This window comes from Balaenoptera ricei, chromosome 14 (assembly GCF_028023285.1).
Source record: "Balaenoptera ricei isolate mBalRic1 chromosome 14, mBalRic1.hap2, whole genome shotgun sequence".
Classification (NCBI taxonomy): domain Eukaryota; kingdom Metazoa; phylum Chordata; class Mammalia; order Artiodactyla; family Balaenopteridae; genus Balaenoptera; species Balaenoptera ricei.
In genome coordinates this window covers 35,745,075-35,764,745 of record NC_082652.1, presented here as the reverse complement: position 1 = coordinate 35,764,745, position 19,671 = coordinate 35,745,075, and the positions used below count along the sequence as shown (strand labels likewise).

The 19,671-nt window shown below is 40.3% G+C and overlaps 1 protein-coding gene across 1 annotated transcript in view; it reads right to left on the bottom strand.

Annotated features, from left to right (window-relative positions):
- MYOM1 (myomesin 1) overlaps positions 1-19,671 on the bottom strand; it is a 137,908-nt gene that overhangs the window by 41,236 nt on the left and 77,001 nt on the right. The window contains exons 17-20 of the mRNA XM_059895709.1: positions 18,431-18,552; positions 14,651-14,847; positions 5,083-5,209; positions 1,106-1,290 (exon numbers count right to left, since the gene is read on the bottom strand). Of these exons, the coding sequence (XP_059751692.1) occupies positions 1,106-1,290; positions 5,083-5,209; positions 14,651-14,847; positions 18,431-18,552 (631 nt within the window). The remainder of the gene's footprint in view (positions 1-1,105; positions 1,291-5,082; positions 5,210-14,650; positions 14,848-18,430; positions 18,553-19,671) is intronic.

The window sequence follows — 19,671 nt, the reverse complement described above, 5'->3', positions numbered from 1 at the left end:
CTGGAGAGTTTACTGGCACGTGTGAAGCTGAGTTAATGGCATGTCGGATGTAATGGTTTAAGGGTCATCTCTCCTGGAGGGTACATTTACATTTTTTTTATAGGGACCCCAGAGAGTGTCTGCCTTAACCCCAGAGAGGGGCTGACAGACGGTATGGACTTTAGTGGCAGGTTGACAAGAGAAATCTCTTAAACCAGGTAGACTCTGAAAATCCTCCAAGGCCCACGCCCTGGGTGGTGGCATATTCTGCCAACAGATAAGGCTGCACACGGAATGCACTGTGCAGCTTTCTGTTTGACTGTGGTCATACAGTCACACTTCATGGTACGTAACAAGAACTGGAGTCATATTCCCCACAGTTTCTGAGGCCTTATTGTGGATTCGGGGTCTCCAGATGCCACTGCTGACAATAGGGGGAAACATTCTTTTGAGACTTCCATTTGGTACTAGTGAGAGAGTCAGTGGCTACAGCAGAACAGTCTCTGGCAGATAGAGTTAGAAACTGGTTCAGTTGGAACACTCTAGAGGAACCTGGAAGGCAGTGACATGGAGAAGGGTGAGGACAAGGTCAAGAGTTGAGGCAACTCATTCCTCTGGCCCCTGAGAGCTCACGTGAGCACAGGGGTGAGGGGGCAGGGGAGGTAAGGCCGACCACGACTCAAAGGGATCAGCAGTTAAAGGCTTACAGGCGTGAACTCTATGGAAATAACACCCTCAAATCAAAAACCACCCTCAAAAAAATTCGAGGTAGGAATGAGAAAGTCACCTTTTGGAGATGGTAACATCTTAAGACTGTGAGTAGCAAAAATGTGAGGTGGGTAAGTGGAGGCGAGGAGGGATAGAAGAGGGAGGAGGGATATTTTCTAAAGCCAGGCAAAGGGATTTGGGTCAAATTACAAGCAAATTGTTTTAAGCATCAGAAACATCCCCAAAACCTCACCCACTGCCAAATGGAATCCTACCAGGATCCCAACACATGACACAGACCAACGCTGAGATGCTCTGCTTTATCTCACTGACTTTAAAGTTAACCTCGTTAGAAGAACCTTTTTTCTTTAAAAAAAAAAAAAAAAAAGATTTTCTCAAACTGTGAGCATCCTCCTACCTTCAGGTATATGTTTTTCAGAGCCGCCTCATTGAGGCCTCGCCACTGGTCCTCTTTGGCACTGGCCTCCTTCACGTCCACAAAGTAGCCAGTGACCGGAGTCCGTCCCGAGTGGATCGGAGGCTTCCACTGCAGAACCAGGGAGGTTTTCCTGACTTCACTGTACTTGAGACTGTGCGGTGGTCCTGAGAGAGAAAGAGAGACTGATGCGTAACAATCACAATGGAGATAAGAAAACTCCAATGTGTGTAAACCTAGAACCACATTTAAGGTCTTAAAGCTAAATCTGATGCTGGTGTTCTTCTTTTGTAAAATCTACTACTCCCATGGAAACAGGTATTCTGTGCTCATTTCGTATCAAGTTTCCTCAACAGCTCTATATCAGCCTATTAAGACCCTTTACGGGCAGCAAGTGGTTAAGGCCAGTTCAAGGTGCCCTCCAGCGGCGGGATGAAGCCTTGCCCTCAGGCTGTCCTCAGGCCTGTGTTCCTCACCTTTTATCAGAACAGTTTAATTTGGTTGCAGATTCAGTTTCAGATTATTTTTGGATGACAATCTGAAAATGCCCCCGAATCTCAATTATGACGAAGAAAGCAACTCTCTTTGATGGCTTATGAATATAGAAAAATATATATATTGTAAAATATATATCCCTCCCTCACTGGAGGGATATCTTTCTCGTAAAGCATATATCCCATATAGGGGTAAAAACAAACTACAATTGTGGTTACAAAGAATTTCCACCAAAACAAATACAGTCAATCCCATGGGCCCTGAATCTATGCTAAACCCTATCAGGTACTTTACATTCTTTTATCTCACCCATCCCTAAGACAATTAACAGAAAGCTCAGAGACACCAAGGAACTTGATCAACCTGCTCAGGAAGGAAGCCAAATACTTCCTGTGTGTGCTATTTGCACTCTTGGGCGAGTCCCATCTACTCACTGATGGCCTGCATCTTTGCATGACTACCAGCTGCTATGAAGGTGATATAGTTATTTATTTTCTTTCTTTTTTTTTTTTTAAAGGATATAGTCAGATTTTCACTTTATTTATTTATTTAAATTTATTTATTTATTTATTGGCTGCATTGGGTCTTCGTTGCTGTGCGCGGGCTTTTCTCTAGTTGCGGTGAGCAGGGGCTACTCTTTGTTGCAGTGTTCAGGCTTCTCATTGCGGTGTCTTCTCTTTGTTACAGAGCACAGGCTCTAGGCACGCGGGCTGCAGTAGTTGTGGCTCGCGGGGTCTAGAGCGCAGGCTCAGTAGTTGTGGCGCACAGGCTTAGTTGCTCTGCGGTATATGGCATCTTCCCAGACCAGGGCTCGAACCCGTGTCTCCTGCATTGGCAGGCGGATTCTTAACCACTGCGCCACCAGGGAAGTCCCTTTATTTTCTTTTCCCTTTCCTTTTTTTTTTTTTTAAATAACAACTGGTTTCTAACCAACCAATCAAAAGCACCTGAACTGGGCTTCCCTGGTGGCGCAGTGGTTTGGAATCTGCCTGCCAATGCAGGGGACGTGGGTTCGAGCCCTGGTCTGGGAAGATCCCACATGCCGCGGAGCAACTAGGCCCGTGAGCCACAATTACTGAGCCTGCGCGTCTGGAGCCTGTGCTCCGCAACAGGGGAGGCCGCGATAGTGAGAGGCCCGTGCACCGCGATGAAGAGTGGTCCCCGCTTGCCACAACTAGAGAAAGCCCTCGCACAGAAACGAAGACCCAACACAGCCATAAATACTAAAATAAATAAATAAATAAAAATTAAAAAAAACAAAAAATAAAAACAAAACAAAACAAAACAAAGCACCTGAACTGACTCACAGTGGCCTGAGAGCCAACTGCAAGCGCAGACTCCATCGTGCTATGCTTTGGCATTTTGCAATTGATCACTCAGTGTTTTTTGGGCCCTTTACCTCAGCTTAATGGTCACTGGCAATGAGTCATCCTTGTCTCCTGATGATGCCTTCTGTGGAAATAGGTTTAAATAACACCAGTACCTTACCCTGGTGTGGAGTGCTCTGTTTTGCAAAGGGCTTTTATGACCATTGTCCTGTGTCATCCTTAGCAGCCAGAGAGGCATCCAAACAGGTAGCACCAGCCCTTTCTTCCAGAGAAGGACCACTGTGCTGCTACTTCCTACCCCCTCGTGTCTTGGAATGAGCAGACCTAGTTTCCAACCCTAACTGCCACTTATTACCTGTGTGACCTCCTGGGTATCATTTAACCTGAGTCTGTTTCTTCATCTGACAAAATGTCCTAAATGCTCTCACCTATCATCAAGCTTTCTTGATTCATGGCTTGCCCAACACTTCTCAGTGAGTCAAGGGTGAATCTGGGAAAAGAGAGGCTGTGGGGGTGGAGGACTGCCCCGTTCACTTCTCCTCTGAGTTGGGAGCACTCACCCTGCAATCTCTTTTGCTAACTATATCTCTGTCTATCAAACCATTTTCCACAGGTCTGCTCAGAAATTCTTGGTCCCTGGTCATTCACATTTTAACTTTATTCAGGAATTGCAAGAATTTAAAAACAGACCCACTTTTGTGTAGGTGGCAGAAAGAACTTAAGAAATATCACCGGCTTCAAGAAGGCGAAAGTAAAGCCAGTGTGTTTGCCTCTTGTATTAACTGAAGGTGAGTGAACTCTTGAACTTCTCTTGAATTTCTCTTGTAATCTTTTTATTCACACCTGATAGAGATGTGATGCAGATGGACACTCACTAAGTGAAGGCAACAAAGATGGTTCTCCAAAGGCACTAAGGTTTCAAATAGAGGAAGCGGGTGGCACTGGGGGCATGGCTGGGTCCACCCAGTGTGCCCAGTGTGGCCTGGTGTTCTAACGTGGTTGGAGTCAGTGCCGTAGCAGTTGTTATACAAGCTGAATATCCAACCCAAGTGGGAGAATTTAGTCATTCTGTGGCACTAAAGTATTTGGGTCTTTGAAGTTAGTGCCATTGGAAGCACAATAAAACCATCCACTAGGGACTTCCCTGGCAGTCCAGTGGTGAAGACTCCACCTTCCAATGCAGGGGGTGCAGGTTCAATCCCTGGTCGGGGAATTAAGGCCCCCCATGCCGTGTGGTGAGGTCAAAAATTAAAAAAACAAAAAGCAAAACAAAAAAAACCCATCCACTGACTAAGCTGCTAGTCCGACTCTTAATGACTTAGTAAATTTGTTAGTATTCAGTCTTTACATTTGTTCACTGTTGTAGCTGTGTAAGAGTTAAAAGCATAGGTAAATGTTTCTGGCTTCTCCCCACTTTCATCCCTGCCCCGTCAACCACCCTCTATGACAACCTCCAAAGGAGAGCATTTCCAGTCCGGTTCCAGGATCTTTGTTGTGATGCAGAGTTGGGAAAAAGTTGACATAGAGAGAAAGGACTGGAGAGGTAAGTGGAGAGATATAAGAGGTGGGAGGCCAGGACTTAAGCCCTAGGCAGGCATGTTAGGTCCCCTGTATGTACAGTGAAGAGCTGGGAGCAAGGGAGGAGGAGAACATAGGAAGGAGGCCACAGAGGCTGGGGCTGAGGAGACAGAGGAGGGAGGCTGATAAATGAGATGCTCCAGAGCAGTGGGAGAATGCACAACTCGGGAGTGCCAGAAGACATTTTTGAGAAATTTTGCTGGGGGATGTGAATTGGATGCCCTTTAATGGCCTTGAAGAAGACAAGCAAAGATTAGAATTCCTTTTAAATAATCAAGTGGCATTCAAGTTGTGTGCTTCCGTCCATCCTACTCCATGCAGAGGCTGAGCTATGGGGACTCTAGGATTTATTTGGAATATAAGAAATTTATACTCAGTTTTATATTGGTACCTATTGTTTCATAGTACTGTAGAAATATTTAATGTAAACACAAGGGGCTGAGAGAATTTGTCTCCCTTAGAAGCTGTATATGTAGCTCTTAAATTTAGTTCCAGGTTGTAGGTTCCACTGGAAGAAACTCTGAGCCTCAGTGCTGAGACATGGTCTTCTTGGTTTACCTGGAACAGCAATGGTCCACTCTTCACATTTGAAGCTTGCGCTTACTGCCGAGGGTGCTCCCAAGCCAGCGATGTTCATGGCTGCCACTTGGAACTGATATACCATGTTCTCCTTCAAGTTGCTAATCTGCAACATGGACAACATCATGGATAGTGAACGTTTCAGGTTTGTTTTTCTAGTGGTTCAACATTTTATTTATTTACCTCCTATGTTGGACATACTCTAGGGTGACCCCCCAATGAGTCACACCCTTTTGTAATCTCCCTTTGCATTGGGGTGAAACCTGAGACTTGCTTCTAGCCAACAGAACATGGCAGGGATATTGGAATACGAGTCCTGTGATTGTATTATATCATATGGCAGAGGAGGAGGGATATTTCAGATGTAATTAAGATCCCTAATCAGTTGATTTTGAGTTAATCAAAAGGGAGATAGATTATCCTGGGTGCACCTGACTATGATATTGTGATTTATAATAAGACATATATACTTGGTTTTTGTCCCCATTCCTGGCACAGAGCTCCTAAAACACTTGGAATTTCCTAAGTGATGAGAGTTATAAACTATCTTTTGTTGTGTTAATGAGGTGACTTTTGGAAAGCACCTAAGGATGGGGACTGGTTGCCAAGGGAAACAATCATGTGATTAGAGAGTGGGAACTTTCAGCCTCATCCCAGACCTCTGGACCTCCGGGGAAGGAAGATGGGCTGGAGATTGAGTTCAATCACCAATGGCCAATGATTTAATCAAGCAAGTCCATGTAATGAAGCCTCCATAAAACCCCAAAAGAGCAGGGTTCAGACAGCTTCCAGGTTGGTGAACACGTGGAGGTGCTGGGACAGTGGTGGTCTGGAGAGAGGATGGAAGCTCCATGCCCGTTCCCCATATCTTGCCCTATCAATCTCTTCTATCTGGCTGTTCCTGATTTATACCTTTTATAATAAACTGATAATCTGGTAAGTAAAATGTTTCTCTGAGTTCTGTGAGCCACTCTAGTGAATTAATCAAACTCAAGGAGGAGGTTGTAGGAAACTGATTTATAGTCTGTTGCTCAGAAGCACAGGTGACATCCTGGACTTTCAACTGGCATCTGAAGTGGGGGCAGGGTTCTTCTTGGGGGACTGAACCCTTTATGTGTGGGACCTGAGTCTATCTTCAGGGAGACAGTGTCAGAATTGAGTTAAATTGTAGGACACCCAGCTGGTGTCCGAGAAGTTTTGTGAGTGTGAACTAGTGTAAGAGCAAAGGAGAAACACACAGGAGAGAGAGTGAGTTTTTCCAAAGGATCAACTTAATCAGATAGAAACTCTTAAAATGGGGTTTGGGCCCTGCCTAAAGAGAAACACTGTCCTGATGGCCTTGAAGAAGCAAATACTGTTTTTCAAACTGCTTAGCCACTCACATTTGGGGAAGGACAGCCTCTAGGAGCTGAGTGAGGGTCTCAGACCTACAGCTGCAAGGAACTGAACTCTGCCAACAACAGTGAGCTTGGAAGAGGAACTCGAGTTCCAGATGAGAATGCAGTCCAGCTGAAACCTAGGTTGCAGCCTTGTGAGACCCTGAGAAGAAGACCCAGCTAAGCCGTGCCTAGACTCCTGACTCAAGGAAACTGTGATACCACAAACAGGGATAGTTTGTGGTAGTTTGTTACAGAGCAACAGAAGACGAATGCATGTACAGATGAAAATTAAATGAATTCTAAGCTTGGAATCAAAATACTCAAATTCTTGTAATACTTCTGCTCTTTACTGAGTGACCTCATATTTTCTATATCCCTCAGTATGAACTGGGTTGTTGTGGGGGTAAATATATGTGATAAAATAATAAATGTGAAAACATTTGCAAAATAGAAATGATGGAATGTATTAGCGTGAAAAAAATCCATGAACTAGGCTTTAAAAGAGGAGACAATGAGTAGAAGGACGTGCTCTCACTCCCTCTTGCAAGAACACCAGAATCACAACTAACTGCTGAACAGTCATCGACAGGAAGACACTGGAACTCACCAAAAAAGATACCCAACATCCAAAGACAAAGGAGAAGCCACAGTGAGATGGTAGGAGGGGCGCAATCACAATAAAATCAAATCCCATAACTGCTGGGTGGGTGACTCAAAAACTGGAGAACACTTATACCACAGAAGTCCACCCACTGGAGTGAAGGTTCTGAGCCCCCCATCAGGCTTCCCAATCTGGGGGTCCGGCAATGGGAGGAGGAATTCCTAGAGAATCAGACTTTGAAGGCACGTGAGATTTGATTACAGGACTTCGACAGGACTGGGGGAAACAGAGATTCCACTCTTGGAGGGCACACACAAAGTAGTGTGCGCATCGGGACCCAGGGGAAGGAGCAGTGACCCCATAGGAGACTGAACGAGACCTACCTGCTAGTGTTGGAGGGTCTCCTGCATAGGCGGGGGGTGGCTGTGTCTCACAGTGAGGACAAGGACACTGGCAGCAGAAGTTCTGGGAAGTACTCCTTGGCGTGAGCCCTCCCAGATTCCACCATTAGCCCCACCAAAGAGCCAGGGTAGGCTCCAGTGTTGGGTTGCCTCAGGCCAAACAACCAACAGGGAGGGAACCCAGCCCCACCCATCAGCAGACAAGTGGATTAAAGTTTTACTGAGCTCTGCCCACCAAAGTAACAGCCAGCTGTACCCACCACCAGTCCCGGCCATCAGGAAACTTGCACAAGCCTCTTAGATAGCCTCATCCACCAGAGGGCAGAGAGCAGAAGCAAGAAGAGCTACAATCCTGCAGCCTGTGGAACAAAAACCACATTTACAGAAAGATAGACAAGATGAAAAGGCAGAGGGCTATGTACCAGATGAAGGAACAAGATAAAACCCCAGAAAAACAACTAAATGAAGTGGTGATAGGAAACTTTCCAGAAAAAGAATTCAGAATAATGATAGTCAAGATGATCCAGGACCTCGGAAAAAGAATGAGACAAAGATCGAGAACATGCAAGAAATGTTTAACAAATATCTAGAAGAATTAAAGAACAAACAAACAGAGATGAACAATACAATAACTGAAATGAAAAATACACTAGAAGGAATCAATAGCAGAATAACTGAGGCAGAAGAACAGATAAGTGACCTGGAAGACAGAATGGTGGAATTCACTGCTGCAGAACAGAATAAAGAAAAAAGAATGAAAAGAAATGAAGACAGCCTAAGACACCTCTGGGACAACATTAAACACAACAACATTCGCATTATAGGGGTCACAGAAGGAGAAGAGAGAGAGAAAGGACCCGAGAAAATATTTGAAGAGACTATAGTCAAAAACTTCCCTAACATGGGAAAGGAAATAGCCACCCAAGTCCAGGAAGCACAGAGAGTCCCATACAGGATAAACCCAAGGAGAAACATGCTGAGACACATAGTAATCAAATTGGCAAAAATTAAAGACAAAGAAAAATTATTGAAAGCAGCAAGGGAAAAACGACAAATAACATACAAGGGAACTCCCATAAGGTTAACAGTTGATTTCTCAGCAGAAACTCTACAAGCCAGAAGGGAGTGGCATGATATACTTAAAGTGATGAAAGGGAAGAAACTACAACAAAGATTACTCTACCCGGCAAGGATCTCATTCAGATTCGATGGAGAAATCAAAAGCTTTACAGACAAGCAGAGCTAAGAGAATTCAGCACCACCAAACCAGCTCTACAACAAATGCTAAAGGAACTTCTCTAAGTGGGAAACACAAGAGAAGAAAAGGACCTACAAAAACAAACCCAAAACAATTAAGAAAATGGTCATAGGAACATACATATCGATAATTACCTTAAACATGAATGGATTAAATGCTCCAACCAAAAGACACAGGCTTGCTGAATGGATACAAAAACAAGACCCATATATATGCTGTCTACAAGAGACCCACTTCAGACCTAGGGACACGTACAGACTGAAAGTGAGGGGATGGAAAAAGATATTCCATGAAAATGGAAATCAAAAGAAAGCTGGAGTAGCAATACTCATATCAAATAAAATAGACTTTAAATTAAAGAATGTTACAAGAGACAAGGAAGGACACTACATAATGATCAAGGGATCAATCCAAGAAGAAGATATAACAATTATAAATATATATGCACCCAACATAGGAGCACCTCAATACATAAGGCAACTGCTAACAGCTATTAAAGAGGAAATAGACAGTAACACAATAATAGTGGGGGACTTTAACACCTCACTTACACCAATGGACAGATCATCCAAAATGAAAATTAATAAGGAAACACGAGCTTTAAATGACACAATAGACCAGATAGATTTAATTGATATTTATAGGACATTCCATCCAAAAACAGCAGATTATACTTTCTTCTCAAGTGCACACGGAACATTCTCCAGGATGGATCACATCTTGGGTCACAAATCAAGCCTCAGAAAATTTAAGAAAATTGAAATCATATCAAGCATCTTTTCTGACCACAACGCTATGAGATTAGAATTCAATTACAGGGAAAAAACATAAAAAACACAGACACATGGAGGCTAAACAGTATGTTACTAAATAACCAAGAGATCACTGAAGAAATCAAAGAGGAAGTAAAAAAAATACCTAGAGGCAGATGATAATGAAAACACGATGATCCAAAACCTATGGGATTCAGCAAAAGCAGTTCTAAGAGGGAAGTTTATAGCTATACAAGCCTACCTCCAGAAACAAGAAACATCTCAAATAAACAATCTAACCTTACACCTAAAGGAACTAGAGAAAGAAGAACAAACAAAACCCAAAGTTAGCAGAAGGAAAGAAATCATAAAGATCAGAGCAGAAATAAATGAAATAGAAACAAAGAAAACAATAGCAAAGATCAATAAAACTAAAAGCTGGTTCTTTGAGAAGATAAACAAAATTGATAAACCATTAGCCAGACGCATCAAGAAAAAGAAGGAGAGGACTCAAATCAATAAAATTAGAAATGACAAAGGAGAAGTTACAACAGACACCGCAGAAATACAAAGCATCGTAAGAGACTAGTACAAGCAACTCTATGTCAATAAAACAGACAACCTGGAAGAAATGGACAAATTCTTAGAAAGGTATAACATTCCCAGACGGAACCAGGAAGAAATAGAAAATATGAACAGACCAATCACAAGTAATGAAATTGAAATTGTGATTAAAAATCTTCCAACAAACAAAAGTCCAGGACCAGATGGCTTCACAGGTGAATTCTATCAAACATTTAGAGAAGAGCTAACATCCATCCTTCTCAAACTCTTCCAAAATATATCAGAGGGAGGAACACTCCCAAACTCATTCTATGAGGCAACCATCACCCTGATAGCAAAACCAGACAAAGATACTACAAAAAAAGAAAATTACAGAAAATTCACTGAAGAATATAGATGCAAAAATCCTCAACAAAATACTAGCAAACAGAATCCAACAACACATTGAAAGGATCATACACCATGATCAAGTGGGATTTATCCCAGGGATGCAAGGATTCTTCAACATACGCAAATCAATCAATGTGATACACCATATTAACAAATTGAAGAATAAAAACCATATGATCATCTCAATAGATGCAGAAAAAGGTTTTGACAAAATTCAACACCCATTTATGACAAAAACTCTCCAGAAAGTGGGCATAGAGGGAACCTACCTGAACATAATAAAGGTCATATACAACAAACCCACAGCAAACATCATTCTCAATGATGAAAAACTGAAAGCATTTCCTCTAAGATCAGGAACAAGACAAGGATGTCCACTCTCGCCACTATTATTCAACACAGTTTTGGAAGTCCTAGCTGTGGCAATCAGAGAAGAAAAAGAAATAAAAGGAATACAAATTGGAAAAGAAGAAGTAAAACTGTCACTGTTTGCAGATGACATGATACTATACATAGAGAATACTAAAGATGCCACCAGAAAACTACTAGAGCTAATCAATGAATTTGGTCAAGTTGCAGGATACAAAATTAATGCACAGGAATCTCTTGCATTCCTATACCCTAATGATGAAAAATCTGAAAGAGAAATTAAGGAAACACTCCCATTTACCACTGCAACAAAAAGAATAAAATACCTAGGAATAAACTTACCTAGGAAGACAAAAGACCTGTATGCAGAAAACTATAAGACACTGATGAAAGAAATTAAAGATGATACCAAAGATGGAGAGATACACCATGTTCTTGGATTGGAAGAATCAATATTGTGAAAATGACTATACTACCCAAAGCAATCTACAGATTCAATGCAATCCCTATCAAATTACCAATGGCATTTTTTACAGAACTGGAACAAAAAAATCTTAAAATTTGTATGGAGACACAAAAGACCCTGAATAGCCAAAGCAGTCCTGAGGGAAAAAAACAGAGCTGGAGGAATCAGACTCCCTGACTTCAGACTATACTACAAAGCTACAGTAATCAAGACAATATGGTACTGGCACAAAACCAGAAATATAGATCAATGGAACAGGATAGAAAGCCCAGAGATAAACCCATGCACCTATGGTCAACTAATCTATGACAAAGGAGGCAAGGATATGCAATGGAGAAGGGACAATCTCTTCAATAAGTGGTGCTGGGAAAACTGGACAGCTACATGTTAAAGAATGAAATTAGAACACTCCCTAACACCATACACAAAAGAAACTCAAAATGGATTAAAGACCTAAATGTAAGACCGGACACCATAAAACTCTTAGAGGAAACCATAGGAAGAACACTCTTTGACATAAATCACAGCAAGATCTTTTTTGATCCACCTCCTAGAGTAATGGAAATAAAAACAAAAATAAACAAATGGGAACTAATGAAACTTAAAAGCTTTTGCAAAGCAAAGGAAACCATAAACAAGACCAAAAGACAACCCTCAGAATGGGAGAAAATATTTGCAAACAAATCAATGGACAAAGGGTTAATCTCCAAAATATATAAATAGCTCATGCAGCTAAATATTAAAAAAACAAACAACCCAATCCAAAAATGGGCAGAAGACCTAAGTAGACATTTCTCCAAAGGAGACATACAGATGGCCAAGAAGCACATGAAAAGCTGCTCAACATCACTAATTATTAGAGAAATGCAAATCAAAACTACAATGAGGTATCACCTCACACCAGTCAGAATGGCCATCATCAAAAAAATCTACAAACAATAAATGCTGGAGAGGGTTTGGAGAAAAGGGAACCCTCTTGCACTGTTGGTGGGAATGTAAATTGATACAGCCACTATGGAGAACAGTATGGAGGTGCCTTAAAAAACTGAAAATAGAACTACCATATGACCCAGCAATCCCACTACTGGCATATATCCTGAGAAAACCATAATTCAAAAAGAATACCACAATGTTCATGGCAGCACTATTTACAACAGCCAGGACATGGAAGCAACCTAACTGTCCCCTGACAGATGAATGGATAAAAAAGATGTGGTACATATATACAATGGAATATTACTCAGCCATAAAAAGGAACGAAATTGGGTCATTTGTAGAGACGTGGATGGATCTAGAGACTGTCATACAGAGTGAAGTAAGTCAGAAAGAGAAAAACAAATACCGTATATTAACGCATATATGTGGAACCTAGAAAAATGGTACAGATGAAGTGGTTTGCAGGGCAGAAATTGAGACACAGATGTAGAGAACTAACGTATGGACACCAAGGGGGGAAAGTGGCGGGGGGGTGGGGGTGGTGGTGGGATGAACTGGGAGATTGGGATTGACATGTATACACTGATGTGTATAAAATGGATGACTAATAAGAACCTGCTGTATAAAAAAATAAATAAAACAAAATTCAAAAAAGAAATCCATGAACTATAAATAATCCTTTGAACATTAAAAATACTTAATAAATGGAGGTACTGATGGAACCAGCTGAGTTAACAAAGTTTACCTACTGTATGATTTAAGCCAAGAAAAATCTGTATCCATGATCCAGTCTACACCTGATTTTATCATGAAGCTGGGTATCCATAAAAGGGAAAACAATTTTGACCCTTATTTCACATCATACACAACATTTATAGGTGAATTAATAACTTAAATGTAAGTGGCAAACTGTAAAGCCTTTAGAATATAATCTATATAGCGTGGTCCCAGCTGGGGCCATGGCTTTCAGGATCCCTGAACTAGAAGACATTTCTTAAAAAAAAACAAGGCACAGAAATCGCTAATGACAAAGCAAATGTTGGTAAATCTGACTACAATAAATTTGACAAGAAAATAGGTGTAGTTCATAAGGAGAGGAAAAGTCTAGCCAATGAGACAATATAGGCAACTTACATAGCCAACAAGGATTTATGCTCAAAATATTTAAAGAACTTCATAAGTCAATAAGAAAACCCATTAGAAAAATGGGCAAAAACCTTGTTAGGCATGCTATGAAAGATTTCAAAATGGACCATAAACACAGAAGATGTTCAGACTCATTTGACACCCAGATTGTCAAAACAGGAAAAGTGTGAACACACCAAGTGCTGGAAGGATGTGGAGCAATGGGAATTCTCATACTCTTCAGAAAAACAGCAGAGAATTATGTGGTGAAGTTGGAGATAAACAAGACTCTCTGGCCCAGCAATTTTACTTGTGAGTAATAACCTAGAGAAACTAGTGCACATATGTGCCAGCAGGCATGTACAAAAATGTTCATAGCTCAATTGTTTGATATGGCTTACAATGCCCCATGTCAGTCAATAATTGAATGGGAAGGTCTACTGTGAGATGGTCATATAATGGAATACACAGCAATAAAGTCAGAGCTACTCGTACCAACATGGAAGAATCTTAAAAATAAAATTTTGTTTTATGTATTCTCAGTATGCGTGTGATATTTCATAAATATTAGATGTTAAGTTAAAAGAATGTGACATTGAGTTGGGGAAAGCACCATTCCCCGGGCCTCACCCTGCTCTTGCTCTCACGGCTTGGGGTTCTGTGAGGTACGGGGTGGTAACTTGGGTCTAGCTGACGATGCTCTAAAGAGGGGAGCCAGTAGCTATGGTAATAGTGAGACCCCTCAGGTGCTCTGAGGTGGGCCGAGCAGTGAAGGCCCACTTGTAGCAGGGAAACTCGTGGATGGACACGTGAAGTGCCCCTTTGTGGCTATCAGAGCACCGAGACAGGGGCCACTTCACAGAGGGCAAGCTGAGTCTGGCCATCAGGTCCATGTCCCTTTATTCTTCATGATTTGGACATTGAAAGTTAAAAATCCAGAGTCTTTTGGATTCCGGGAGTCTTAAAACTAGTAGCATATTGTTACAGATACCTTGTGAGTTAATTTTTGTAAAAAACATAAGTTTTCATAAAAAGTATATATTTCATAGTAAATATTCGAAGAAATTATGTTTATGTGTATAAATCAGAAAATACATATACTGCCTGGTTAGCCAAAATACTTCTATTCATCTTTGTATATTTGTCACAAAAGTCATGTCACTGCAGGCAAAGGACACTGGAGAAATGACAGGAATCATTGACAAGGTGCTGGGCATGTGCATGTATGTGCATGTGTGTGCATTGTGTGCATGTGGTGTGTCAACAGACATATGACACCCCGCACTACTGAAGGCCACACACGTACCTTATATGCCTCATCACTGACAGCTTTGATGTTGGCTTCTCTCCATCTTCCTGGTACCCCATCAATTACTTCTCGATAGTTCACATAATAGCCCGTAATTTCAGCCCCTCCAGTCTTATCTGGTTGCTTCCATCCAAGAACCATTGAGTCACGAAAACTTTCAAGACAAGTGATATCATAGGGTGGAGATGGTGCCGCTGTTGCAACATGAAGAGCTCATGAGTGGACAGAAATGCTTCTATGATTCTACCTGCATCAAACTGTCTTATTGGTGCCATGCATGAGGGCACTAGGTCCTATGGTGTAAAACTAAAATGTGACACCAGTAACTTAGCATCGATTTGGTGTGTGAGGAAAAAAACTGACACACAGTAAAAACTGCACTGCAATTACTACTCCAAAGATAAAAAGAACCTGCCCCCCCCACTCCTAAGGAAGAATAAATTTTGAAATCCTAACAGCAAAATGTTAGTATTTCTAACAATATCCTGAAAATATAACTAGCAATATCTGGAAAAATGATCTGTTCCCCATAAGAAGAAATATTTTTCCCAAGATATACATTTTTGTTTCTTTTTTTCAATACTTTACATATCTTTATTGATTATTTTTCATCCTACTTTGTATATCTCAACTCTAAATTTTAGGACAGAGGTACATGCTACCTCTTCAGTCCTAAAGCAATAGCATGAAAAAGTAAGATATTTTTGTTTCTTTATGTGGTTTTGTTTTCATTTGCTCCCTGAGGAAAATGACATATGTATATCAATTTCTGCCTTGATTTGCTTATTAAGAATTTCTATATATTTCCAAACAGTTAGCATTTCACCACTCAGGTACATGTACCCTTGTGAGACCTTACAACTATATAGGTTCTGTCTACACACAGAAAAAAATCATATACTGGAGCTCAGCTAAATGCCATGTTAAAAGTTTTTTTTAAAAAACAGGAACAATCAGCCATGTGATTTTTCTCTTAGTATAATAATTTTTGCTGCATTATTTTAAACCTGATGCTGGATTATTATTCATATGGCACAAAATACTACATAGCTGCCACTGTGTTTATTAATGCTTAGTCAGAAAAATATTTGGATGTTGTTTTAAAAGTCTGTCTTCATTTATGTGGATTTGCTGATGAAACTTTCACTCAACTACTGAAATTATGTTTTTTTGATAAAGAAAGAGAGGGTGGGGTGGTGGAAAGAAATCCACTAGATGTGCAATAACATTAAAAAGAATTTTCTGAATATTTATTTGGATTATCAGAGATAAAGGAACTATCTCATTCTTATTCAAAAAGATTCTCAGAACAATAAAGATTTAAAAAAATAAAATACTTTTTTTCTCTCTTCACCCCATCACCAACCTCCTTCATTCTTTACATTTTAAAGAAAAGCTTTCTCACTCTCTCTATTTCAGAGCAATGTTGAATATAAACTCTCAGATGAATACCCTATCTCATCTTGAGTTGAAGGGGCGAATAAAGGTGTCAAAAAAGCAGAGGAGGTTATAGAAGTTAGGGGTGGGATATATATAGGGGATGGGTGAGAGGCATGATATGATTTACCAGTATATGCTTATCATTTCATTTTTATTTGATAAGAAAAACATTGTCTCCTAGAATATATAAACCACAAATACCAAATATCCTAATCAGAAAATTCTGATTACTGATAATTAGTCTTTCTATTCTAATTCTGATTAGGTAATTAGCCCTACTGATAAATAGTCTTAAGTAAATCAGTTCTGGGAATGTGGATCATATATAATAGAATATGTGATTATAATGCCCTGTTAAACTTTTCATGACAACTCAAAAAGATATTGTTTCTTATGTTTATTTGAATTAAATGTGAAGGTAATTTGAAAACCTGAGGATGAAAAACAGAAGTTAATAACCTGATCCTGATAAAGTGTTACTTTTTCGTGAAATATTTTTCCTATCCATTTATTACCAAACACGGATATTTTGAAGGACCTCCCATAGTCTATCAAATCCTTCCCCCCTCATATCTAACTCTCTCAGCAAAATGAGGCCAAAGGTGTGTCTGCTTGTTAAACCAAAGAGACTCTATAACCAAATTACTTTAAATATTCTATTGTCGTTAAGTACAATGAATTATGTGTCAAAGCCAAACTCCTATAAAATTGTTTAATTACTCATTAAACAAAAGTATTACAAATGGATAACTGAAAACATAAAATCAAGAATGAACACTGATGAAAGTGAACACAGATGGAAGAATGTGATCTGGACAATGAGAGGTGAGGACACTGATGGAAACAGACAGGACACTTTTACTGTTTCAACTCTCACCTAGATCCTTCTTTTTCAGAGGGTCAGACTTACTTTTCCCCTTAAGAGCTGCTTTCTGTAGTGGTGGGGAAAGCTCTTCCTGAACTGTTTCACTTACTTTACTCACTTCTGTTTGGCCCAGGTTGTGAGAGCTACTGGGTAGTGAAGGTTTGTTAAGTTTGCTACCAAGCAAAGCATCTTTCTTAAAAGTTGGCTGGGAGGTGTCATGCATGCCTCCCCTGGAGCCTGTTAGTCCAGCTGGTGTATCACTCAGTTCAGGCCACACAGCTGGAGACACTCCTCCCCCTACAATTGCCAGATAACAACAGAAACACTTTGAACCAGGACACAGTACAGAGTGCTCTTACTTAATAGAACAAATGAGAAAAACATTAGCACCACAAACAGAACAAAAGCAATCTTGGTTTAACGGAAATCACTTGGCTTTGCAAGAAATATGGAAAGCATACATGTCACATAACTTACACCAAGGAAGCATTTCAACATTTCCATGTTTTCGAAATAGAAGAAACGAGAACAAAAAACCACAGACAGAACAGGAACCATTTTGATTGGCAGGACCCAAGTAAATATAAGAACAAGCACTTCTCAGACATTTCTTGAGAGAGCTCCATTATTCAACAGAATGGGGGGAAAAAGGACCATAAAGTGCACAGGAGACAAACATTGAAGATCTTGATTATATAACAATTAGAGTTATGTACCTTACTGATATAGTAATGGTCTGTACCTCCCAACTTCAAAGCATGTTCGCTATGTCCTTATAATACAAACATATTATAAGAAATGTTAAAAAGTAATATGGGATGCTAACTGAAGACAACTGATATTAAATAATCTTCCTCTTTAAATTCGTGCTACTACATCACAGATTTCAATTTAATTGCCCTGAAATACCTGGGTCCCTTTCCCACCTTGAGATTGGAAGGTACATCACTGTACATACATATAATTATCTTTTTACTGGTTTTATTCTGTTGGTTGCTTTGTCAGCAGACATGAAACATATCAAGCAACCACACACATCTCACACGAATTTTAGCAGTTTATAAAAAGCAGGTTAATGTGCTGTTACTGAGAACAAGCCAGGCTCTGTCGCAGATGAAACGGCTTTTAGGTATGAGATGCTCTGTGTTACAGGTGATATACCACCTCATGGAATTGGATGGCACTTCATATTCCCGGGATGAGGAGGAAGTTAGAATGGAGATTCACACAATGGGAAATATCTGAGGAAACTTGGACTGGTGAAGATGAAAAGGCTACAGATGCACAGAATCTGGATAAGTGATGAAGATCTGTAAAATGACAGCTATGGAAGGTTAGAGGTCACCTGGAGTCAGAGACAATGATCATCTGAGGATGGAATCATCGAGCAGTATTAGAAGTTTTACACAGTTTCTGGAGAGGATGGTATCTTTCGTTGTAACTTAGAAAAATTCATTTTTCTAAGAACTTACCAATAGCAGCTTTTACTTCGATTGCTTCTGAATCTTGTGAATATTCACTAACTCCAGCTGCGTTAACTGCTTTGACCCGGAAAATATAACTCTGACCAGTAGTCAATCCATGACAAGTAAACCTGAAAGGAAAGAAAGTTGTTTTTTTTGTTTTTTTGTTTTTTAAAATTTTTATTTATTTATGGCTGTGTTGGGTCTTCGTTTCTGTGCGAGGGCTTTCTCTAGTTGTGGCAAGCGGGGGCCACTCTTCATCGTGGTGCGCGGGCCTCTCACTATCGCGGCCTCTCTTGTTGCGGAGCACGGGCTCCAGACGCGCAGGCTCAGTAATTGTGGCTCACGTGCCGAGTCGCTCCGCGGCATGTGGGATCTTCCCAGACCAGGGCTCGAACCCATGTCCCCTGCATTGGCAGGCAGATTCTCAACCACTGCACCACCAGGGAAGCCCGGAAAGAAAGTTTTTAAAAAATTTTCCCAGGAGGAAGGTTAGGGAAGTTGATTGTTAGCTTAATAGAATGATCTGGCTTTATGAAAATGATTCATTTTCTAAAAGGAAGAAAAAGATGTAGAGAGATGCAGGTAACACATGTACGTTAAACAAGAAGGCACCTCAGGCAATTTTCTAAATTCACTCTGTCAAACGATGAGGAGTCTTGGTTATCCCCTGAACAAACACCCTACCCTTTTAAGCCTTTGTGTGCTTATCAGTAAAATGGAGATAATAACGCCTACATGGTAATTTTTGTGTGAAGATTGACCATAAAGTATATATAGCACTAGGGGGGCAGGGAGGGATAAATTAGGAATTTGGGATTAACAGATACACACTACTATATATAAAATAGATAAACAACCCTTGTTTATCTATTTGTACTGTACAGCACAGGGAACTATATTCAATATCTAGTAATAACCTATGACAGAAAAGAATTCGAAAAAGAATATATATTAAACAGAATCACTTTGCTGTATACCTGAAACACTGTAAATCAACTATACTTTAATTTAAAAATTAAAAATAAATTTAAAAACTTAAAAAAAAAAGTATATATAGTACCTATTACAGGGCCTGGCTATAGGAGGCATTTAATAAACAATAGGTGGCATTAATAACATGATTAATGACTATTTCAGGGATATACTTATAGCTGTAAGGCACTGGCTGCCCTAGTCATAGAGGCCTACTCACTGCCTCCCTGCATGCCACAGAAGGTACAATTACTTGAGAAATTGACTCCAGAATT